This window comes from Aegilops tauschii, chromosome 4 (assembly GCF_002575655.3).
Source record: "Aegilops tauschii subsp. strangulata cultivar AL8/78 chromosome 4, Aet v6.0, whole genome shotgun sequence".
NCBI classification, from domain to species: domain Eukaryota; kingdom Viridiplantae; phylum Streptophyta; class Magnoliopsida; order Poales; family Poaceae; genus Aegilops; species Aegilops tauschii.
Window position 1 is genome coordinate 11,903,172 of NC_053038.3, and position 26,067 is coordinate 11,929,238.

A 26,067-nucleotide genomic window follows, 5' to 3' on the forward strand; every position below is an offset into this window, starting at 1 on the left:
CGAACACGGCGCTCGAGGTCTCGTCTCTCAGGTGGGTGAGCACCAGCACAGCTGCATAGCACACGGCCAACAACTGTCCAAGCCATGAACGAACAGAGGCACCGGCACAACGACCAAGCTGGCCCGCCTCTCTCTCTCTCTCTCTCTCTCTCTCTCTCTCTCTCTCTCTCTCTCTCTAACCGCTTGTGTTTGTAGTACGGTAGCTAGATGCGCACTGGCTGCAGGCTCATGATCGACCGTCATATACTTCTCTCTCTCTTGTTCTCTCTCTCTCTCTACCTAAGTTGGTTGACACCTCGTTTTCTCGTTTAATTAGCTCTGCTAAATTGCTTTTTGTTTCGCGTCAACGTGCAGCTTTGCTTGCATTGCACACTCCTGGCCCTGGATGAACCACTAGCTACGCGTGCATCCGGGGCACCTGCTCGGTTGGTTGCCTGGTTGGTCAGCTATGGCCTATGGGTCTGATTAATTTGGACGCTCGTGCAGATGCTCGGATGAGCATAGCTTGCGCCGTGCTTCCACTCACGGACAGGCAATCGGCAGCGCATACATTATTCAACAAGGTCAGAAATGCAGGAGCAACGCTATCTGCTGCGGGATCTCTTATCTGACGCATTTTGCGTGTTCGATCACAAGACCTCGCGTTGCTAGCCACGGCAGCTAATGACCCTTCTTGAGATTAAACCAGTGCGAAAATGCAAGAACTAAAGCCAGCGGCAGATCTGAACATTCTTTTAAAATTTTGAACGCGAACATTTTTTTAAAGCGATTATTTTAGAAACGTGAGCACTTTTAAAATCCGTGAACAATTAAAAAAAAAACTCCACATTTTTTTGAATCTGTGAACTGTTTTTGAAATTCTGAACAAAAATTGAAAACATGAACATCTTTTGAAAACAGTAACATTTTTCAAATATGTAAACAAAACGGAAATATGTAAACAAAATTTGAAACAGTGGACATTTTTTGAGAAAGCAAATAGTTTTTCAAATTTGCGAACGAATTTTGAGAATACAAACTTTTTTTTAATTTGTGAGCAAATTTTGAAAACATGATCATTTTTTGAAATTCCCAAACTATTTTGTATTAAAATTTGAAATTCTAAACATCTTCTTAATTTTCAAACACTTTTTCAAAAAGCAAAAAAACGAAATTTTAATGTTTTTCGAATTTCTAAACAAAATTTATAATCAGGAACTTTTTTTAAATTTTTAAACAAAATCTAAAAAATGTGAACATTTTTAAAATTTATGAACATCTTTTGAAAAAATAGAAATAAACTTGAGAAAGGAAATAAAAAAAGAAACATTGAAAAGAAAGAGAAAAAACCGTAACAAGCCAACCCAGTTGTGCGCACCCCTGTGGGAAGCCCAGACTACTTGACGCAATGTGCTTCAAATAGGGTTTTCCTTCGTTGCTCCCTCCCTTGTATAGTCTCTCAAGGCATCTCTAACCGAACACTAAAAAAGGGATAACTCCTCAAAAGATTTCATTTTCACGAGCTAAGTCGTACCAGGCCAAACTCTCAAATGGTTAACTGCTTAGAAATTTTAGCATTTTAGCCCAGAAACTTCTCACAGTCTCTCACTTTTGAGCAACCGACCACATTTCTCAGCTAAAGAGTAAAGATTCCCGCTCCCAACTCTCGTCTGCGGTACTTCCTTTTCCTTCATTGTATAGAGTCACTGTCACAGCCACAGAAGGCCACATTTCCGAAGGAAATTGAGCCATTGGCCTCCTCTGCAATCCCGCCGACCACTCTCGTTTGTGCTACGCGGTCGAAGTTGAGGAACGCTTCACCGCCTGCGCTAAGGAAGCGGCTCAGGACGAAGAGCATTGTGCAGTTTGCCACGCTATCCACGAAAGCTGACGACAAGGTCGTGCCGTCCGTGAAAATGATCGGTCGCCCTCCGGTTGCTCAGGGTGCAAGCAAGTGGATGAGGGAGACGGCGACAACGGGCAAGGACCTCAACGAGGCCACAATAAAGAAAAGGAATAAGCGCTCTCCTCTGACGTCTTCTCCACATGCGATGATGGTGAGCATGGGAGTGCTTGAGTTCGTGTAGTATGAACTTGGCATGAATCAATCCATGTCATAAGAGATGCTATGTGGTGTTTTTTTGGGTGAACTTGATCAATTTGGTGACTTTTGGATGATGTATATGCATGTTTTAATTTGAATTGTTTGATTAAATTAACTATGTGTATGTTTGTAGTTGAATTTTTGCACATTGTGCATAATCATTTAATTGATTGATGAAATATATGCAATTGTTTGAAATGTATGTCACAAAGGAAGACAGAATTAGTCCATAAAAATTAGGGAGCTAAATATATGGTTCGATTAGGTCTGGCCACTTTATTAACTTCTTATTTTTGACGAGTTAAGGTTTAGGAGAGCATAATATAGGGGTTCTATTAGGTATGGTTACTCTCTTAACTCCTTATTTGGAAGAACATTTGAGCGGTTATAAGATAGGGGTTCGGTTGGAGATGCCCTCGGTACATGCGAAGAATGGGAGTGCATGGAACAATACTGATAATGTCTGACCCTTCCTCGTCGTATTTCCCCAACGTCTTCATTGGTGTTTACGAACACATCTGATAGCCGATTAGAATCATGTGGAATGGTTTGTATCTTGATTAAATTGACTTACAGACCCAATTTCCACCAAAATCATGTGGAATGATTTGTATCTTGATGAATTCTACTTACATACCCAACTTCAGTTTCATTGTTGAAATGGAGGAAAAGATGTGCATCTATCAATTCACATTTTTTTTAAGAAAATGGGCCTACAAATGCCCACGTTATCCAAGACTTTGAAGATGTAATAACTGCTCGTTGCTAGCAACAAGATCTAATAACCACGGGAAGAACATTTGCAAGAAAACACCCCAAACAACGCACGGTTTGAATCCTTCACCAGTAATTTAGAGGTTTGGAGAAACCAGACACCGTCGAGGTGGGAAGACACCATAAAAGTTTATTTCAACAAGTCACCCCTCCCCCCCCCCCCCTCTATTGCGGATGGCACTAGGATGCCGCACTAGGAAACCAAAACCCAAGCAAAATAAGGACATGCTCAGACTAAGATTAAGTAAGAGGGTAGATCCCCACTTCTCAAGCTGCGAGTGAGACAAGGGAGGAGGGGACTAAGGCGATGGCGTTGAGGAGACATCTAGAGTCGGGGAACGGGAACGCTATGTTCGGCTTTTTGAACTCTTTTTTGACAGGATGTTCCATTTTTTTTAACTTAAGGATACAAAGCGCAAGTGAATTTTTTTAGAGCAAGCAAAGTGAAATACAAGGCTGCAATTTCCTCACATCTCTACCTAGTTCCTCCAGCCCAATAACCCTCTCTCCAGGCCTTGGACAGCGGGCCAATGATCCTCTTGCCCGCCTACCATCTTCCGGCTTTTTCGCGAAAAAAAAAGAAACAAAGTCCACCACTGTCGGGCCTTTCGCTTTGGGCCCACACGACGGCTTTGTTCCACTCCGCTCCGCCACCGTCCTGCGCTCCGCTCCACCGCATCGCACGAAAAGCACCGACCTTTTTTCCAGCCGAGACACGATGATCCACCGCCATTAGCAGCGGCGGGGGAGCGGCGATCGACCTTCGTGGCCAGCGCGCGCGTGCCCGCCCTCGCCGGATCGGGCAGGGGAGATGGCGCCCACGGCCTCCCTGTCGGCGCTCTGCCTCCTCCTCCTCGCCGCCGCCGCCGCCGCCGCCGCCGGAGGTGAGGAGCTCTTCTTCCCCCGCCCTGCTTTCCCGGAAGTCGCCCCTGTAGATCAGATTAAGATCCGCGGTCGCCGCTGCGGCGGAGGTCTGACGTTGCTGCAAGGCGGCCGTCGTGCTGTCAGTAGCAACTGCTCGTGAACTGTCAATCTAGGGTAATTCTGGCCAGATTAAGATCCGCAGTCGCGGGTGTGGCGGACGTCTGATGCTGCCAGTGCCAGTGTCGCAACTGCTCTTGAACTGTCAATCTAGGGTAATTGGGATTAGAACTTACAACTGTAGGTGTGGTGACCAGCCCTTTTGTTCTTGAGGAGTTAGTACGATCTTGATGTGGAATCTGTGGATAGATTCAGCGTGTATTTAGATTTAAGTGCGAAGTACACTGTGGAGTTGATGTGGCATGGTAGTCGATACGCTGATATGCAGTGATTGAGGCGCCCGATCCAGTTCGGCCACTCAGATGTGCGAATTAGGATAACGGTGACCTGGCTACTTGGTATACTTGACCAAGTTTATTGACTGACCCACATTGCAATTTACTCTTCTGTTTGCTCTGAAACCTATATCCTGGGCTCATTCTGATGCAAGTGCTTCTGCTTTGTGCAGCTCGAGTGGACCCGATTTATTCTGGCAAACTGGTTAGCACAATATCACCCTTCCTCGTTACTTTTTCTCCTCGGTGTTATGGAGATATATGTGCTTATGCTGATCTGTTCCTGCGATGGTAGGTGCCGGACTGGAGCAGGGAACCCAAGTTTAAACTGCAGAATTTCTCCCTGAATCGAGATGGTTAGTAATGATGAAACAAATGTGTTGCATACTACTGTGTCTTCTCAGAGCAGCACATTTGACAAAGGGATTTATTTTTGTTAATGCAGATAGCCTTCAGCTCCTAAGCAGGCCACGAGATGTGACTCGCAGGGTAACATTTTTTATCTTCGTTGCCAAACCCTTGCGATTTTTTAGATGAACAAACATCCTTGCAATTTGAGTAGGATAATTACTGCTGTGCTCATTTTATGATTTTCAGATGTGGTTAATCACATAGCTTCTTCTTTGCACGACCTCTCATTTTGAAATGAAATCTTATACCTGTTCCCTCTGTTCATGTCTTTTATATTTCCTTGTATAGAAATTGGGGGAGAGGACCGGTGTAATAAAGATGGAAACAGTGCAGCAGGATGATGAAGCCCTAGTTAAACTTGAGAATGCAGGTTTTGAGCGTTCAAAAGCAGTTGATTCTGCTGTGCTGGGAAAATATAGTCTATGGAGACGCGAGAATGAAAACGAGAAGGCGGATGCAAATGTTCGTCTGATGCGGGACCAAATGATCATGGCAAGAATATATTCCGTGCTTGCCAAATCCAGGGACAAGCTCGATCTTTATCGGGAGCTACTCGCCAGGATCAAGGAAAGCCAGCGCTCCCTTGGGGAAGCTACTGCTGATTCTGATCTCCCTAAGAGGTATTTACTTTTTAGGCTCGAACTGTACTTTTAACCAAATTTCCCTGCACTACTCATTTCTTTTTTCTTTGATTTGAAGTGCCTCTGAGAGAGCAAAAGCAATGGGTCAAGTTTTATCAAAAGCTAGGGATCAACTGTACGATTGCAAGGAAATTACCCACCGTTTAAGATCAATGCTTCAGTCAGCTGATGAGCAGGTCCGGAGCTTAAAGAAGCAGAGCACCTTCCTCAGTCAGTTGGCAGCTAAGACAATACCGAATGGCATACATTGCTTGTCCATGCGCTTAACAATAGACTATTACCTTCTCTCTCCAGAGAAAAGAAAGTTCCCTAATAGCGAGAATTTGGAAGATCCTGACCTTTATCACTATGCTCTTTTTTCGGACAATGTTCTGGCAGCATCAGTTGTGGTTAACTCAACCATCGTGAACGCAAAGGTTAGTGCAGTCCGGACTTTGATTTGGAAATTCAGTTTCTTCGTAATGATGTATGTGATCCAATTCAGTAGCAGCTCCTGATTTTCTTGCTTAAAAAACTGCAGGAGCCTGAGAAGCATGTCTTTCATCTTGTTACTGACAAACTGAACTTTGGGGCAATGAACATGTGGTTCTTGTTGAATCCACCTGGGGATGCCACAATCCATGTTGAAAATGTGGATGACTTCAAATGGTTGAACTCTTCGTACTGCCCTGTTTTGAAGCAGCTCGAGTCTGCAGCCATGAAAGAGTACTACTTTAAGGCAGATCGCCAAAAAACTCTCTCTGCTGGGTCCTCCAATCTGAAGTACCGAAACCCAAAATATCTGTCCATGCTTAACCATCTAAGATTTTACCTGCCACAAGTCTATCCTAAGTTGAATAAAATCCTTTTCCTCGATGACGACATTGTGGTCCAGAAGGACTTGACTGGACTATGGGAGGTTGATCTTAATGGGAATGTAAATGGTGCTGTGGAAACATGTGGGGAGAGTTTCCACCGATTTGACAAGTACCTCAATTTTTCAAACCCAAATATTTCGCAGAATTTTGATCCTAATGCATGTGGTTGGGCTTATGGAATGAATATATTTGATCTGGAGGAGTGGAAGAAGAAGGACATTACTGGAATTTACCATAAGTGGCAGAACATGGTGAGTTACAAATAATCAAATGATGTTTAAATTACTTTTACTGTGCCCACTTTTCTGCCCGTCAAATGTTTTCTGCACTGTCATGCATATAGCCTTATATCTTTTACATGAAGTAATTACAGTAAATATTTCATGAGCATGATTGTATATGAACCTGCAGTGTATTTTTATCATGGTGATATGGTGTGTGGACAGCTTCATTTGTAGAAGGCTATTTCACATAAGTCTCCATTTTTCAGCTTCTGCGGTGGCTCATAATAATGCATTAGTAGCACATGTAGGATCTGCCGCCATCGTTTTGGGTTTCTGAAACTAGAATTGAAATCATGCATTTCTTCCTGAATGTATAGATGAATACATGTGCCAAATCCAAGTCTTGACACTGTTTCTTTGCCTTGCTCTTTTCACAGAATGAAAACAGGCTGCTGTGGAAACTGGGGACGCTCCCGCCAGGCCTCATGACTTTCTACAAGCTGACGCACCCCCTGGACAAATCATGGCATGTGCTTGGGCTAGGGTACAACCCGACGGTCGAGCACGCGGAGATCGACACCGCCGCCGTCATCCACTACAACGGGAACATGAAGCCGTGGCTGGAGATTGCGATGACCAAGTACCGGCCTTACTGGACGCAGTACATCAACTACGAGCATTCCTATGTCCGGGGCTGCAAGATCAGTCAATAGGCAGTAACTAGAGAAGCATTCGCTTTGACAGGACTACTGAAGAAAGTGTTCCCCTGTTGCTAGTACAGCTATAGCGCATGTTCTTCGTTCGTGTTATTATTAGATTTGTTTTGGTTGGTGTCTTTTCTGCTTGTATGTAGCTTCTTCGCCCGATTTGTTGTGCTACCTCGACTAGTCCGCTGCGGCACGTGTTAATGTTATTCTCTTGAAAAGAATGGTGAACTTGGTGACACATGTGAATTTATCGATGCAATGTTGCTGAATATGTGGTGGTAATGTTGCCATCCAACCTATGTTGTCACTGACACATTGTGTCATCATTTCTTCATGCACGTTTGCACGCTCCTGGCGCACCCAAGGATCTTGGATGTCCAAAAAATTCAAAATGTTCTGATTTTTTTGCTTTTTTTTTTTAAATTTAGAGCGCCGCCCGCTCCCCAATAAGACACAAAACACCGCCCGCTTATTAAGATTGGGAGTATGTACTGTGAGATTTAGCCACAAAATCTTGCTGGAATTAGTACACATTCCACAGCAAAATTTAGGTAAACAATTGCAAGCACACCAGCTCAACAGTAAAATACAGTGAAGGCAACAAAAAGAACACATAAAGCTTCTCATGGCAAATTTATTCATTTCTTTTATCAGTATGCGAGACATTATTCTGAGGTATGCGAGCAGCACGAGAGCACATCACACCACCCTGTATATAGCCCTGAATTCAAAAAACATGCATGCATCCCAGCGGTAAGCACCGCTGAGATCCGACACCAAATGTATCGGTGTCTCAAAGGGTGCGACGTTTTTGAAGCAAACTTACTTTACTTTACATGATAGCCACCAAATGGTGACATCTGCTTGAGCCATTACGTGGCGAAGCACTGCCGCATGACAACTGCATGTGTATGCTTCCCCCCGAGGACGGAGAACCCGTGGCGCCATGGTGTGGTTTTATCCAGCCCCACTCAGCTTTCTGAACTTGGGAGGGAGCAAACTGTTCGAGTCAGCATTCCTCTTCTTCACAAAATTGCCAGGCTCAACAGCAACCTGAGAGATCGACGAAGTCGTGGTGCTTCTCTGGAACCTCCCCATGTTCCAATAGGAGAAAGGCTCGTCGTGTTCGCTGCTGGAACTAGGGGCACGCCTTGCAAAATTTTGTGGGATCATGCTATGTTGTCGAACATGGAGATCCTGCAACAAATGGAGGGTCAGTTTCTTAGCAGCAGATATCACTACCATATCAAGAGACAGTGAATTCAGTCCACAGTTCTTGTTTGAGATAAATCCCCTCCTACTCTTTATGTAATTAACGATGAACCAATGTGATCCAGGAGCAGAGCAGAGTTGGTAACCAGATCTTGCAACTAGTATACGATCATCAGTAGTTCAGATCTTGTCATACCTCCAGCTAGGAACGATTGAACAGTAATGCAGCTAACACGGATCGTGATTTAATATATGAACCATCAATAAAATGGAAATTTTCTGCAGTGTTGCTAGCGAAGTTTTGTGTACCATTACACGAAAAGCCTTTCAAATATACAACTTAGCAGTTGAGCACCAGTTAGGAATATGCAAGATTGTGATTAAGAATTGGTACGTGCCAAAGCTGGAAGTATGGACCTATTATTTCTGCAGTGTTGCTACCGAAGTTATGTGTACCATTCAAGTTTACTAGAATTGTTTCCCTGATAAAATAATCACTACAAAATTCAGAACCAAAATATCTTTTGGTACATGCCAAAGCTGGAAGTATGGACCTATTATTTTATCTGTATACTGAGATTCTCATCTACCACATGAACCACTCAACATAATCGCACTAGTTATTCATTGACTTCACTCATCCAAGATCACGTGCGACTCTTCATCCCTTCCTAAGAACTCAGGAATCAAGGCCATATAGGTTGTAGAATACTAGCCTGGTCTCTGGAATGAGTTTGATGCATATCCTAACTATATTTGCACTTATCTACAAACAGCTCACGATTTCTAAACGCATACAACAGCGCGAGTGTGGACTCCTAACACACGCCTGCAATTGGCGTAGACTAAAGATGAATCCACGAACCTCATAAATTCATTCTGAAGCGCACCCGTCTGTGTACATGTGAGAACCAGGATTTCTTAACATTTTTTTAACCCTGGTGGCTGGAGTCTACCCCACAACCCCACCACCCCAATCGGAGGTGGTTCTCATTCACGTAGCTTGCTTTCATTGTGTGGTACTGGTACATCAATGAATTTCAGCACATTGACTTAAATGGTATCCTGCAAGGCCATTTATGCAGTTTTTCAAACTTATCTTGTAGTTATTCAGTTCCAAAATAGAAAGGTCAATTTATCAACCCCGAACTCTGACCGAAGTATGATTTTAACCCCCCAAACTGTGGAATTGTTTGATTCAGTACCTCTCCAACCAGTAGAAGTTCAAAATAATATATTAACTTTCCCTATTAGGAATCATTATCTGCTGTTATGAGAATCCCTCCATAACCAGCAGAACAGCCAAACCCCGTTACCCATAAATATAATAACATATCAATTTCCCCTAATTGTTTGTTGCAATTTTTTTTTAAAAGAGTTGTTACAACTTCTAAAAATATATATGTTGTTTCAAGACTGCATCTAAAAGCAGCAGAATAACCAACCCCTGTTACCCATAAATATCCATGTCCTCATGTAATGAAGGAAATACATCTAAAAAATCTTACATGAGAAGTTCTTATGGGAACCATGTCCACATCATGGTTAGGATAAGCTGAACCTACACAAAGAGAAATTTCATCATTGCAGTCAATCAAGACCCAGAGGAAAACCAACGGTATGTGTGGTGACCCCAAAATGGATAACGGTAGTCAGTGGAGCATATGCGATTTATACAAGTGTGTTTTTCTTGTGAACGCTCATTCTATTGTAAGTCACTCACTTGGTAGAACTTTCAACCATCAATCAAATTTTTTAATGCAAAATTTCCATACATTTTATAAGTTCTGGCGTCATCACGGGATAAGGCAGTTGGCAAGTAGGTTCTGAAGAGATGGCAAGGCATATCAATTAAACAGATGAATGAAACTTTTCTAAAGAAAATGTGTACAGGTAGAGGTAGCCAAGGGCTCATGGCACCACTCTGAACTCTGAACTCTGAACTATGGACTCTTGAAAAATTTGAGTAAAGCAAAACCGTAGCAATTTTTATTTTATTTTTGCGACTGAAAACCGTAGCAATTTCTGACGTTAACGCGCAGCGGAAATCCAGAGTACCATGTTGGATACCTGCAGCTGCCATCGGTAACCAAGATGCGTGAGGGTTGACACCAAGTACCGTCGGCGACGGCATACCGGGGAACCCGGTCGTGGGCCTGACGGGCGCGAACTCCCTGACATCCGCGAGCGGCGGGAGCGGCTGAGGCGGGGAGCGGAAGAACGGCGACATCATGGGCGGGGCGCCCCCACCGCCGCATGGGGCTGGGGCGGGGGCGGCGTCCCACGCGCCGACCGGCGGGCGCGGGCTCCAGCGGAAGGGGCCGAACCCGGCGCTGCGGGCGGAAACGGCGTCGTGGTCGTGCAGCGGCGGGGACGGCGGGGGCGCGAGGCTGACGCGGGGCGGCGGCGGGCTCGGGGCGAGGTGGAGGCGGCGGATCCAGACGGAGGCCAGCGGGTCGGGGTCGCCGTGCGGCGCGGTATGCTGCTGCTGGCAGTCGGGCGGCGCGACATGCTGGTGGTGGTGGTGGTAGGGCGGCGCGGGGCCGCGGCTCCCGGCGGAGGCCCGGGGCGGGAAGTGCTCCCACATGGCAGCCGCCGCGTCGGCGCGGAAAGAGACGCGAGCGGGGACTAGGCCGGGGAGCGGTAGCTTTCTTGGCTTTCGCGGCCGAGACGAGACGCAGAGGTGAGAGCGAAAGCGCGCGCGTGGGGGGGCATGGGCGCATGGCCATGACCATGGGGGAAAGCGACGCCGGAGGCCGCGGCAAGGCACCGCCGTCGGCGTGCGCGCACCTCCTCCACACGATTCCGGCCCACTCAATAAAGGCGTCACTTTTTTATCCGGAGTGAGAACGGCCAGAGCAGATGGTGTGTGTGTGTGTTCTCGTAAAGTCGTAAACTTTGCAAGTGGTGTCTTGTCACGGTTCTACTTTTGTCCCCATTTCATATGGATTTTAGAGTCCTGGGGACAAATTTCGGTGATGAAAGACTTTGGATCGTATGATTATGGTCGCAAAATTGTTATGGAATTCATCCGTATGCTTTTTTAGGAATCTCAATATGATTTTTTTTGCGAATACGCATGATGCGTGTCATTTCATTGATAAAGGAAGAGACGGTACACGGTAGCGATCCTCGCTTAGCGTACATGGTTAGACGCTAGCGAGGATGCTTAGGAGAGAGAGAAGGGGGGTTGCTCGGCCCCGAGACGGAATAAGTTTACGTTGCAAGTAAGATGTTACTAAGCCCACGAGCACCCGCTTTCGCCCACGTGCGAGCTTCCTCCTGTATGCGGCTAACCAGGTGGGCATGAGAAGGTGTGGCACCGTCGAAGACGCATGAGTTTCGGTGTCTCCAAATAGATCAAGAGATGAGAGCTGCGAGCGTTATGATGGCTGTGTGGTGACTCGGAGGAGAGCTCTCGACAGCCATGGTCCACCAGTCGAAGAAGCTTATCCTACCATCTAGAGGCACAATGGTGGGTGGCACCAATGAAATATATCATGCCAGACAATGCATGAGGGGACGCATCCGACGAGGAGATGGTGTATGGTATGGACTCTTGCTCCTGGTCACAGAGGATGCAAACCGACAAGTGGGGTAGTCCGTGGCGAGCAAGGTGCTCTCCCTCCAACATCTGTCCAGGCCAGCAAGCCATAGGAACAGCTTAACGCCCGTGGGTGCACCATTCTTCCATGTTAGCTGCCAGAAGGGTCCTCAAATCGAGCCCTGGAAGAGAGCCATGTAACATGACTTTGCAGAGTAGATTCCCTTCTCAATCCAGCGCCAACGGATCGTGTCAGGCTCCTACCCGAGCAAGACATCGCGAAGGCGGCGCCATAAGTCAACATACTCCATGGTAGCTACCAACCCGAGGACGCTCTGAGCTGGTGAAGGTGTCGCGCCGTTTGTTGCACATGTAGGAAATTGTGGTGTACGCTACGTCCTGCAACAAATGCGCTCTGGTTCGTGGAAACGAGCTCACAGAGGTGTGGCACGAGACGCGGTGATAAAACCTTCGCGAAGTGCTTGGCGAAGAGGTGGATGAGGCTTATGGGCCGGTAGTCCAAGGGGAGGAGGCATGTGGCTTTTTTGGAAGCAAGGTGAACAATGCTTCGAGGTGTCCTTGAATGGCCGAGGCCTCCACAAACTCTCAATATGATCTCAAACCTCATTTTTAATTTGTTTTGTTGAGAAGTTCAATGCGCTTTCACTATGTCTACCTCTATCGCCACTTTTCGATCCTCTAGAGTTTATGTTTGTTTTCATGAGCAGAAGCCAAAGACACCTATCGCAGAGTTTACGCGTTTTGCAATCATGTAGGATTTTCCTATTCAATGTGTTTTTGATTTCTTTCCATCCAAAAGGATCCTAAGATTCATGCACGACGTATAGAAAACAAGTGCAAGAGCATATGTCTCCGTAAACTACACAAAGGAGTGGAAGGACCTGTGAAAAAACATAAACATCCACTCTGACCTTTGTGCCTACCAAGGGTGTCAATTGTTCTCAAGCTCTATTATAGGCGAAGAAGCCATTGGAGAAGAACGACACAATTGACCATCATATTTGAAACAAGAAAGACACAACCATTCATGACATTTACGAGCAGTGGTAGCAATTTGCCTGTCAAGATGAGATCGAAGTCATCGTTGAAAGACACACGAACATGAACATGTCCCATGCTTCTCTATGAGGCGACCATTTGATGTAATCGAGAAGACACCCAAAATTACTTGTCGCGCACTAGCATACACCACACCCCGCCCTTCTGAAACTCATGGAAAGGAACGCCACCACCGCACACGGTGTTGAAACCTCAGACGGGCAGATCTAATGTAGGACCGATAGACTGAACCTCCACACGTTCCTTATCGATATTGGAGCGTGTAAGTGCATCTAGTGCCCCTTAGTGATTTTGGTGTATTGAAGACTTATAGGTTAAGGGACTAATATGTTTGTGAGTGTACACAGGTCTATAAGTCTATGAGGAGTTTGAGATTTACAGTAAAAGTCAACCCCTAAAAATGAATATCTTCGACTGAAGATTTTGGATTTCTGAAGACTTTCTGAAGACTTTGAAAGTGAAAAAATTGGTGTGACCTTGAAGACTTGGTAATCATTCAATGAACATGAAGCGTGAAGACTTTTGTTTTCGTAGTTTCATTTTCTCTTTCTTGAGTCATAGGAAACACCGTACTGTTAAAGGGGGTCGAGGAAATACTAAGGAAAAATTTCCATGTGATGCTCAACTCAAAATCCTACACCTACCAATCCCTTCGAGTGAAGCCATTGGAAATCTCATACAGTTCAGTCAATTTCTTCAGTGACAGAGGCGAAGTTCTTCTGGTCTCTGAGGAATTTGTTCTGACTGAGGAGTTAGGAATTCGCCAGTGCGGATTGCCTACACAGTGAGGAACATGATAGCCCTGAGGTATTTGATACTCAAAATTCTGACCGTTGTTGTGCTACGCGCCAGCTGTCCCAAAATATCTACCCACCTAACGGTCATATCAGTGAAGGGCATTTATGTCTTATCATGTCGGGCTGCTCCCTAGGCTATAAATAGCCGCCCCCCTACAACCACTAGCTAGTTGGCTGCTCCGAGAGAAACTGACACTTGTCATTTGAGAGCATCGCATCCTCCGAGGACTTTGAGCGAAAATCATCAAGTGAGGAAACCCAAACCCAAACACCTACAAACCCAAAGTGATTGAGCATCACTGAAGAGATTGATCCTGCGTGGATCCGACGCTTGTTACCTTTGAGGACTGTGCTTCTTCCAGACGGTTAGGTGTCATGGTCTAGAGCATCCAAGAGGAAATTGTGGATCGCCGAGTGACCGAGTTTGTGAAGGTTTGGAAGTCACCTGAAGACTTACCACGAGTGATTGGGCGAGGTCTGTGTGACCTTAGCTCAAGGAGAATACGGTGAGGACTATGTGTCCCCAGGTTTAAATACCTAGCCGCTCCAACTAGACGTACAACTGAGACAGCAATTGGAACTGGTCTACCAAATCATTGTCTTCACCAAGCTTACTGGTTCTATTTCCTCAACTCTTCCATTTCCTCATTACTGTATTGTGTGCCTGTTCATATTTGTTTAAAGACTTTGACTGAAGACTTTCTCAATTTTCTCAGTTCAATTTCTTCAGTCTGTTTGTCTTCATCCTGTGTTATCCTGTGTTTACGCTTTCTGTACTATGTGCTTGTCTTCATTTCTTCATGATGACCATGCTTGTGTTCTGTTATGTTTATCTGAGTACTTATTCCGTTGCAAGTAGTTCTTCACTTAGGAATCTCCTCACCCGCAAATTCCTCAGTGAAGAATTCATAAAAATCGCCTATTCACCCCCCTCTAGTCGATATAACGCACTTTCAATTGGTATCAGAGCAAGGTACTCCCTTGTTCTGTGTGATTTTGGTTTAACCGCCTGGAGTTTTAGTTATGTCGACCGTAGGTATGATCAAGGTCTTTGCTGGGTGTCCTACGTTCGATGAGACGGACTACCCCTACTGGAAGAATAAGATGCGAATGCATCTTGAGGCAATTGATAACGATCTCTGGTATGTTGTGGAAAATGGTGTTCCCTCAGTCTCACCTTCACTGAACGCTACTGATGTGAAGAGATTCAAGCAACTCGATTCCCAAGCGAAAAACATCACATGTGGCCATATGAGCAAAGGGCAGTATGGAAGAGTGAGTGCTTTGTAAACTGCTAAGCTTATCTGGGATAGGCTGTCCAAGGTCAATGAAGGAGTCTCAACTCAACGTGACTCTCGAGTTGACGTTCTTCGCAATCTCTTCAACCGCTTCAAAAGACTCGACAATGAAAATGTTCAGCAAACCTTCGATCGCCTCACTGACATCTCAAATGAGCTTCAAGCACTCGGTGCCACTAACATCACCGACCATGAGGTGGTGAAGAAGTTGCTGAGATCGCTTGATTCCTCATTCGATACTATGGCACTGATGATACAAGAACATGGAGACTACAAGTCACTTGATCGCGCTGATATCCTCGAGAGGCTAAACACTCATGAGTTCCAGCTTGCTGAGAAGAGAGATCTCTATGGTTCGAGCTATGGCAGATCACGTGCTCTGAAGGCCAAGGCAGTTTCTGAGTCTGAAGATGAAGATTCTGGCAGCAGCCTTGGTGATCCTGAAGAACTGAGCCAGGAACTAGCACTGCTCGTGAAGAAATTTCAGAAGTTCTCAAGACGTGGTCGCTTTGGAAAATCCTCAAGGAGCAATGATTCCTCATCCAGTGACTACAAGAAGAGGCTATGCCACAAACGCAAGAAACCTGGTCACTACATTCAAGATTGTCCTCAGTGGGAAAAGGAATCAAAGAAGAAGAAATACAAGGATTACAGTTCTGATGATGCGAAGAAGAAGAAGAAATCTTCAAAGTCTTCATCATGAAAATCCTCAAAGTCTTCATCTCACAAGAAGAGCAGCTCCAAGAAGGCTCGGGCATTCATTGGCAAGGAAATGGACTCTGAGGCTGAATCTGAGGAACATGAGGAAGAGGAGGCATCTGAGGAGTCTGAGTCTGGTGTGGCGAGCCTAGCTCTCGCTACTGCATTCGTCAGCAAGTCTATCTTCAACTCTGAAGAAAATGGCTTCACCAACAAGGCTGATGAAGGCAATGATGACTACGCCCCCACCTATTGCTTCATGGCAAAGGGTGCCAAGGTACTCAAATACCCCTCCTCTGAATCGAGTGAAGATGAATCTGATGAAAACCTCAAGCCTAGTTACTCTAAACTTGCTAAGATTGCTGTGAAACAACAAAAGGCTTTTGAGAAGGTTCAAAACATGCTAGACAAAAGTGATGATATGTTGGGTCAAGAAATGGATCGCACTAAAACCTTGACTGATAGTCTTCAGAGACTTCGGTCTAGGTTTGACAACCTTCAAGGTCATCATAACACTCTCTTATCTGATCATGAGAAGCGTTCTTATAAATTTCTTCAAAGAAAGCAAGATCTTGAAAAGCTAAGGGTGAGTTATGAAGATCTTCAGAAGGAGCTGATTCATTACTTGCTCAACAAATCAGCACTGCTCAAGAAGAATTTGTTCCTCCATGTTTGAAGTGCATTGAACGTGAATCTGCTAATTCTTCACCTGAATGTTCAAATGCTTCTAATGCTACAAATTCTTCACCTGTCCCTGCTATCACTAATTCCTCATCTGAGGACATTGCTAGTATCACTGATGATGCAGGGCTGAAGGAATTGTATATGACAGGCATGTACAAAAGCCTCAAAGGGCACCAGACTCTTTGTGATGTACTTAAAAAGCAGATCCTCAACAGGAACCCTACACTACAAAAAAATACACTTCCGTGATGATACGTGTTTGTCACAGTAGGTCGCGTTTTTTGTCATGCATGTACATCCATGACAATTTTATGACAGAATCAAGATAGTCATACCTGTGCTGTCGTAGAAGTGTTCCATGACATTACCAAAATTATCATCACGAAAGTGTCCACTTCCATGACGATAAATCGCGCGTCACAGAAGTGCTTTCGTCAAGGGTGACCGATACGTGGCATCCACCGTAATGGAACACCGTTAAGCTATCCGGTCCGATAACCCGCTAACAGCCCCGACCAATGGGGATTTTCGACGTGTAAAATCATCATTGGCTGGAGGAAACACGTGTCGGCTCGCCGTTGGGATAGATGTCATCCACTCATTGGACCAAAGGCGCCTATGATACGTCGACACGTGGCACGGCCGAACAAAGGCCCATTCTTGTGAAAAGGCCGGCCCGTTTGACTTGGTCAAAAGGTGGCAGGCCGGCCCACGGAAAGCCTGTTAACGGCCTGTTCGCATATAGCCCATTTACAGCCCGCTAACCAAGGGCCCGTTACGACCTATCCGAATTAGGCCTAGTAGTGTCATCTGGGCCGTCCAATATGATTCCAGCCCATTTTAAGTTCCGGCCCATGTATGGCCCATGACGTCTTTCAGCCCATATGAGGCCCTTTGTAACTCTTGGCCCATTAACGACCCGTGGTGAAACTGGCCCGTAATGAACAGTGTATCACTTTATACCCATTCACGACCCATTAATCCATTGGGCCGTTTGCAGCCCGTGTTATCTTTCGGCCTTCTCAGGGCCCATTTATTCTTGGGCTCATTTCCAGCATTCGGTTACTTACGGCCCGTTACTGCCATTTTCTGCTTGTGGGCCAAATTCAGCCCGTGGTTACAGTCGTCCCGTTTGTGGCCCGTTAATACGTTGGGCCGTTTTCATAGCATCATCAAATACGGCCTATTAACGACCGCCCATTATGGTCGGCCCATGAACAGACGACTCCAACTCTAGCCCGTTTACGGCCATAATGCGGTCTGTTTTTGGCCCATGTTTGGCCAATCGATCATACGGCCCGTCTAAGGCCCATTGATGATACGGCCCGTAGAAGGCCCATTGTTTCTATGGCCCGTAGAAGGCCCATTGTTTCTACGGACCGTAGAAGGCCCATTGTTTATACGGCCCGTAGGAAGCCCAGTGTCACTACAGTAAATATGTAGCCCATGGCCTGTTAAAGGCAGGAAACTACTATAGGTTTAGACATGCTAATGGCCCAAGATGATTATAGGCCCACGTTTTGGCCCATATGAGTAACGGGCCGGCCTGAAGACCGACAACACTAAGATCCACTGAACCTTCCGGCCTAAATTACAGCATACCGACCAAAGAATAAACCTAGACTATACAACAAAGAAATTATAGCATATTACATCCACTGGGAATCAAAGTTCGGCACCGGTGATAATAAAGCACAACATGACCGCGGATTACATACATTGGGCATCAAAGGTCGCCACCAGTGCATATAAACGCACCGACAAAAGAATATACAAAACTGAGAGCACTTTAGAAGGCACTAGAACTGGCAAGCTCGGGCCCCGCAAGCAGCCGAACAAGCTGATGAGACCTCAGTTGTGTCAACGATAGATGCTTCATCCCTAGCTGTATGGCACCATAATGCGCAAGGCAGTCCCCTGACATCTTCATTACATCTTTGACTTCAAGTCGGAGCTGAGCTGAAGCAAGCCTTTCCTCTTTAAGTTGAGACTGAAGAAGTCAAACTGATTGAGGCAGTGACTGCACAGAGGTTGTCTCACACCTGCTGGTGAGTAGCTTCAACTCACTGTCTTCATCAAGACAGGACCTTGGGGTCATCTCGCTGTCCTCAAGATGGTTTGGCTCACTATCTTTCCTAAAGTTCTGCCTGGCATAAGAGATACGACTCTGAAAGAGAAACAAGGAGACACGTAACATGTTTCACAATTATATAAGCAAATAAATGGATCTGTTCTGCATAAGGAACATGTTTTTTCAACTACAATTTAAAACTGGTAGTTGTTGCAAACATCCAGTCAGATGTAAACAGCAGTGGAGGAAATGATGCCTATCCAAATCTATATTAGAACAAAGTTTGAAGGCTTGAGAAGGATGAACTTACATTACATGTTAACACGGGCTGGACAAAGCCCTTCTCCATGTTGATGGAAAGATAATTCAATAAATTCCCCAAAGAAAATTATTTATAAGCGTTGCCATTATTCTACATTTTGCAAAGAGTAAATATAGATCAAATAATATTGGAAGAAATAGAGGATAATGAAGCTCAGGTGCAGACTGATGATACATAATCAAATAGCAATTAATTAAGTACATCATTACAAGGAAAAAGGTGCTGACAAGAGGAATGCAGACATCAACGTGTGCAGTGGCATTGGCTTTATTCAACATTTTGGTAAGAGTAAATGTAGATATGATAATTTGGAGAAAGTGGAGGGCAGGGCGGATATGATGCAGAGTAATGCTAGACAATCAACTATCTCACGATGCATGTACAGTAATACCACCACCGTCCGTTATTAGTTGTCGCTCAAATGGATGTATGTAGCACTATTAAGTTCTAAATACATCCAATTGATCAACAATTAATTCGATATAGAGGGAGTACATGACAACAGGTACTTACATGAGCAATCCAAAACTTCATAACCATTGTGTTAATTCTACATTTATCTAAGAGTAAATATAGATCTTATAATTTCAAGCAAAGGGAGGATAAAGAAGCGAACATTTACAGTGATACTACATAATCAAACAACAATGAGTGTAAGTATGCTGACAAAGGGCAAGAGGTAATGACAAGAGCAATGCAGAGCCCAGTATTGTCGTGAGATCCTATGATCCTTTGAGCAAGGAGATTCATCTGAAATTAGTTTTCATACAAGAGAGAAGGTAAGGCACATGCAGAAATTTAGGAGTTCAAATTTTGAATTGATATCATAGACAGTACCTGACGCTGGGCTGTCAGCAGTTCTAATAGGGGTTTGGCCACTGGAGTAGGGGTAAAGTCTGTTACAGTTGGGCCTATGTTTTCTGTGGCTGCTGATCTATCTGATTTAACAGGTATCACTACCTTTTCCAAATACCTAGTTTGTACTCCTTGAGGATCTGCAATCACCCTCTTCCTTTTGGACATCTATTACGAAAGAACAACATTTGACTGGAAAAACATAGTATGACGACACATGGAATAGGTATAGAAAATGGATAGGTATGGCATATACTCATATATGATGCTTAAACTAAGCAGATGGTGTAACAAAGTAGAAGTAATGCAAGAGGTCAGATGCAAAATATGTGCGACCAATACAACCTTGCCAAGTTAGAGCATGCACCTTGATGGGTGAATAAGATGGGCCATCCTCCATCATGCCAAGTTTGTTAGCCAGTGGATTGTTCCGCAATATTCCTCTCGTGCGCCCATTCTTATATTCATTTTGATAATGTTCAATACCTGACATGCATGAAAACATAAAAACAAGTGAGATTATCTTTGTAATGCAGAAGTGATTCTAATCCAATACTTCCTCCCTGTAAACCCCTTTGTGCTATCTCTGCAATTCTTCTAAGAGGTGCCATGCATGCTGTAATTTGGTGTGTGCATTAATATAATGTGGCCTACTACTCAAAATATGAGAGCTCCAGAAGTGATGATACTTCGCAGATGACAGCTTCAACATATAATAAAGAAGAACAAGTCGACCTGACCTGACAGATTCAAAATATACTAAGGGAGAATAACTCGACCTGACCAGTCGACCGCAAGAGAAGAGGATCATCTTAAAGAAGAGCAGAAGAGCAAGCAGACTGAAGATATTACAAGTCTTTCTATACAATGTCAGTTGGCCACCCATGACGGACTAGAGCGCACAGAGAAATACTATTCCTTCCGGTATCTCCATATGTGGCTCACATGCATTTCAAAACTAAAGTAGGAACATTTAGCTGACCAATTAAACATCTCTCAGTTTTACTAATATCAGCATAATATCAGATTTGAATTTGTACAACTAAGCTTGTTTAGCTCGATGGGTGGAGCAGTGCTATTACGACACGAACCACGTAGGCTGATCGTGGTCATCATAAAATGGGGAAACCGTAAGCATGATGAGTATAGTGTTGACCGTGGCAGTGGGATGGCAGATCTGAAGCTGCAAACCGCGCAAAGGGTAGTTAGCAACCGATATTTGCTTTGAAATAACAACTAAGATTTGGTATGGACAAGAAAGTACAGTCAACAAGTGACAAAGAAATGCAATTCTGCTGTCTCTCTATATGTCACGACATGCATTTGGAAACTCAAGTGGGACCTTTAGCTAACCAATTAAATGTGTCTGTTAACTAATATCAGTATCATATCACAATTATATTTGAACAACTAAGCTTTGGAATTTTGAGTGTTGTGTTATTTAGCTTGAAGGGTGGAGTAATGCTAGTATGACAGAAAGCACCTACGCAGATCATAGTAGAGTAGATAAAAGGGGAAAACCCTAAGCATCAAGAGTAAAATCAGGAAAGTGGAACTAGCTGGACCAGTGCGTGGCGCACATGCTTTTCGAAACGAATATAGGAACATTAGGTGACCAATTAAACGTTCTCTGTTTTAGTAATATGAGCATCATATCAGATTCGTATTTCAACATGTAAGCTTTGGAATTATGAGTGGCATGTTGTTTCGCTTGATGGGTTGAGGTCTTGAGGAGCAGTGCTAGCACGACACGAAGCAGTGAAGCACCTACGATGATGGTAGTGAATATAAAGGGGGGAAACCATAAGCTTTACGAGTATAGTGACCGTGACATGGCGGATCTGAAGGTGCAAACCGGACAAAGCTACTTCGCAACCAATGTTTGCATTCAACTAGCCACTACGATTTGGTACGGACAAGAAAAGTACAGTAAACAATTTAAGATCTATTTTCCGGGTGAGATCAATAACTTAAGCACATATGGAAGAGTACCACCTCTCTTGCGACGCCGTGTAGGCCCCTGCTGATACGTTGAGGGTGCTATGGGTGCGATGGCTGTCGGCGGCGGGGAAGAAGACTTTAGATGGCAGACGGCCGGGTTGGGGGATAAATCCTGTTGCCGTGGACGAGGCGGTCGTAGGAGCGGCAACGGCAAAGTGGACGACGGCGCCGATGAAGCGAGACGACACGATGAAAGGATCCTGGTCCGGCGCCGTGGATGAGAGACGTCCATCTCTTGCAGTGGACGACGGGGTAGGGGTAGCGGCTCCGGCAAGGTGGAGGATGGGGTGGCGGACGGAGGAGGCTGGCCGCAGTGGGGAGGTTGTCGTGGCGCCGATGGTGTATGAATGGGGAAATGGAGGGGGAGGGGGGATCTCAAACTTTGGGACGCGCTTGTCTGAAATGTGGCAAAGTTACGAACTTATCCCCCGTTTAAAATTTCTGACATCACGTCGGTTGGGGATAGGACGGTAATCTCGCATCTCCCAAATATTTGCCGGTAACGATTTCGGGCGAGGAGAGGGTGTTTTGCCGCCCATGGTTGGCGCCCACGATGTGTGAACGGGGCTAACAGGTAGGGCGGTTGTGTCACGTCTGAGGGAAGTTACACATCTACCCCTATTTAAAATATTAGCCTACATCGATTTCGGACGAGGAGAGTTTGTTTTGCCACCCACCGTGGATGAATGGGGAAATGGAGGGAGAGACACATGTCTTTCGGACGAACTTGAATCAAATGTGTTTTGCCGCCCGCGTTTGGCGCCCACCGTGTCTGAATGGGCTCAGAGGCCGTCGTGTCACATCTGATTGAAGTTACTAGTCTACCCCTATGGACAGCAGTGTAAATCCGGTCGATAAGGATGTCAAGTGTCAGGGGTAGACAGTAATTTCCATCTTGCAAACACTTGCTTCGGGCAGCCCACAAATGATAGTGGGTGTTTAGCCGCTTCGTTCAAAACTTGGGAGAATTAGCATTCACGTTTGCCCTGGGCCCTGGCAACTAAATCAAAATCCAATTTTTATTCGATTATGAATATCCATAGATAATTCTACGTTTTGTTATTTATTTCTTCAAAACCACAACAAAGATTTATTCCACCTTTATATATGATTATGATTTAGAAATGCCGTGATCTTTGAATTCAGTAGGTTGGATACACTTTGAGTCAAACAGTTATTTCATCCAATACAATATGCTCACACAAAAAACAGTTCACCTTATGTCAATCATACAAGTACTGAGGATTACCTCGCCTAAAAAATTCGGATCATTACAACACATGGACAACATAGGGGGTCTTACAACATAATCCATTCAGAGACATGACACAACATGCAAGTACAATAATCTAATGACAATTTCAACTGCTATCTAAAGAAGAACTGGGATTACCCTGGGCTTCAGATAGCATAAGCAGCAGGACCTCCTCCGTCTTCAAATGCAACATTCTTACTTCCTCCAATTCTTGGGTTGCTTGCATAATGCGTGCAGCTAATTGCATAACTTCCAGCTTCAAGATCGAGATTACCTCATTCATGGCAGCCACACCATCTCTTTCTGCCTCTAGTAGAGCCTCAAGAACTATAATATCTGTGCTCAGACTGCTCTCCGACGGTGTTGCCTCTGAACTGCTACCATCTGGTAACATGGATGGCGCACTGCTTCCACAAATAGATTCTGGGGTTGTACATTGTGTCCTAGTGTGAACGGCATCCTGAAAGGTTTCCGTTGGACATAAGTAAGAGATAGTTATTGCATGATCCAGGCAGTAAGCTTACATGGTAAACGACATACCAATTATTGACAAGCATGGCAAGCTATATTTAAATGGTTCGAAGCAGCATCAGCCGAAAAGAAATTAAAATGGTAAGATGAAACTAGGGATGTAAGTGGCAAATAAACGACATCCGCCAGTCCCATCTAGTTAGTTTTTGCTAGCTCCCTGGTTCGTTTTCCTCAAAAAACAAAAAACTCTTTTGAACTATCATACCACTAGTGGAATGTAATCGGGATTAAACGGGACCTAGTTGACATCCCTAGTTGAAAGGAGTGTACCACCGCTATATTTAAGTTGCCAAGGCATCTAAGCAGTTGAAATAATCTGAGAAAGCACTTAACAGTATGGCCTCATATAAACTACGAAGACAGTCTTGTGATGAAGTTCAAAGGAAAAGTTAAGGACTCAAATGAACTAGGCATGCATTTCTTTACGATAGTACAGCAGGCACTGCTGACATATTGGCCAACTCAGGTATAGCGTAACAAGTAACAAACAAGCATTCGAATCAAGCAATACAGCAAAGCAGACAACTGAACTATTTGTTATTCTGTAGGATTACAGGTTGAGGGCACAAGCCAAGAAAGCAGCCCACACGCATTACATTTCACATGTACTAAAACACACTGGCTTACCATATGTTGCTGTGAAGCCTCGCTGCTGTTGCAATGTTCTTTGAAGATATCGTCAGCATCCCGTGGTTGCAAATCTATTTGTTGTGGTTTATTTTGCACCCTCTATTTAGGTAAAATTAATTTTAATCACATGCACTGGTTCGAATTGATCATCAATGGTTCATCTAAACTAATGAAAGAAGGGTGTGTGCATACACGACAATATATCTGCTTCCCTCTATTTTTATACTTGTTCGAGGTGCCAGCCCCAAAAGAACAAATATTTTGCTTGATGGGGTTGGCAGCTCCATAATTAATAGAAGCATCAAATTAGTCATGCAACTTGGGAAGATCAAGAACACACAAAAAAGTAATGAACAGAGGCTCGTAGTAGTGATGTAATAGCTAGCATCAGAAAATGTAGGGTAAAACGAACAAAAACTAGCGGAACCACATGCTCGTTTGCTGATGTGTAATTAAGCATAGAGAACATGAAGCAGTCTGATGGAACCAACAGGTGGCATCAGAACAACACCATTATCATAAATATAGCATGCAAGAAGTAAAATAGTAGGCAGTGATATCTAGGAAGTACAGTAATACTTAGGACAAAACTAAAGCATATTAACTATATGTGCACCGGTATGTAATTTAGCACATGTAACATGTTCACCGCCAGAAGTATGGCCCTATAGGTGCAAGCAGAATAACGCGTCTCATGAAAAACTGAATGATGCCCTGAAGAAATTCAAAAGTGCGGTGCTTATGCTAAGAAAGTGAACGTAGGCGCTGGCCGTTGGATAATAGTACCTGATTCTCGGCGGCGTATGGGTATCGTTGGCATACTTGATAGCTAAGGATCGTCGATGGTGCTCATGTTGCGGTTGAGTTTGGGCCGGCTGTCGTCGTCGCTGAAGCGGCTCCGGTGCTACGGTTGCGGCGCCTGTCGACATACAAGAAAGCTCATCTGTGGTAAGTGAACAGTTGCACGATAAAGAGAAAAACCGACGGAGTACAGATCGAAATAACCTGATGAGGCTGTGGTGTCGGTAAAGCAGGGCCGGTGGAGTTGAATATGGTGTCCGTGGAGCGGGTCCGGTGCAGTGGACGAAGGCTTCGGCGGGCGCGTTGTACAGTGCTTTTGGTGAGGCGGATCTGTTGCGGCAGACGAGGGCTTGTATGAAGGGCCAGCGAAGGGACGGACGAGGGAGTCAGTGAAGGGCCTACACTGTGGTGGACGAGGGTGCCGGTTAAGTAGATCCGGTGTGGTGGACCATGATGGCGGTCAAGGAGATCTGGAGCGGTGTACAAGCCAGTCGCTGAAGCGGCTCCGGTGAAGTGGTGAGTTGGCAGTTGGGGGTTCCAAGGTGCGGAAGGTAGATCCGTCGGGGTGTGAGGTCCACCGCTGCGGCGGAGGACCAGATTCGGCGGCTTGCCGTGGTTGCGGGGGGGGGGGGGGTCGGGGAGGGGAAGGGGAGGGGCTCTGGGGAAGAATGTTGGGGGCAAAGAGGGGAAAACAATGGAGTTACCAAAGCAGCCCTTTTCCTTTCATGTGGCAGGGGTAAAACAGGAATATCGCAGGGCTAAACTTTCGGGCACGAGATATGTCGATGTGAGCGGGAAGTTTGAAAGCTTTTGGCGCCTGAAATTATATTCTGCTCTTGTACGGCCGACTATGATATCATGGCCGAGAATTTGTTTGTTTTGCACGCAAAAAAGTGCAAGTTTTGAAAATCAATGTCTCCAGCTCGAAACTTAGATTGTCCATTCAATTCAAATATGGATCATTGAGCTACTACAAGCAAATACCATCATATGGTCCAATTCAAATGAAATTCCAAATGTGTTTATCCTAAATATGATGAAAAAAGCAAAAATGTGTATGTGTATGAATAAAGTGGATGATTATAAAGTTTGAACATGCCTGTATGTGTATATCTCTAGGTTTGATATATGAATTTGAAATCACGAAATCCCGGCTTAAAAATGTACCTCCGTTTAAATGAATAACAAAAGCTAATGATGGAGTCGAATTCCAAAATTCCAATCTTAGGTTTGTAATTCTGGTACATCAAAGTATATCACGCATGTTCAAAAGT

The 26,067-nt window shown here is 44.8% G+C and overlaps 2 protein-coding genes across 3 annotated transcripts; one reads left to right on the forward strand and one right to left on the reverse strand.

Moving 5' to 3' along the window:
* Positions 1-3,427: 3,427 nt before the first annotated feature.
* LOC109751300 (polygalacturonate 4-alpha-galacturonosyltransferase) lies at positions 3,428-7,282 on the forward strand. 2 transcript variants are annotated; one of them, XM_020310191.4, is made up of 8 exons: positions 3,428-3,741; positions 4,347-4,378; positions 4,469-4,529; positions 4,619-4,662; positions 4,873-5,204; positions 5,284-5,641; positions 5,746-6,333; positions 6,744-7,282. In XM_020310191.4, the coding sequence occupies exons 1-8, from the start codon at positions 3,669-3,671 to the stop codon at positions 7,017-7,019; spliced, it is 1,764 nt and encodes a 587-aa protein (XP_020165780.1). In that variant the 5' UTR covers positions 3,428-3,668; the 3' UTR covers positions 7,020-7,282. The 2 variants fall into 2 exon arrangements, with proteins under 2 accessions (XP_020165780.1, XP_073352180.1); XM_073496079.1 differs by having other exon boundaries at positions 3,517-3,741; positions 4,353-4,378.
* A 338-nt stretch (positions 7,283-7,620) lies between these two features.
* Positions 7,621-11,045, reverse strand: LOC109751301 (uncharacterized). Its single transcript, XM_020310192.4, has 3 exons — positions 10,296-11,045; positions 9,734-9,786; positions 7,621-8,210 (listed from the first exon to the last, which is right to left on the reverse strand). The coding sequence occupies exons 1-3, from the start codon at positions 10,810-10,812 to the stop codon at positions 7,971-7,973; spliced, it is 810 nt and encodes a 269-aa protein (XP_020165781.1). The 5' UTR covers positions 10,813-11,045; the 3' UTR covers positions 7,621-7,970.
* Positions 11,046-26,067: the final 15,022 nt, after the last annotated feature.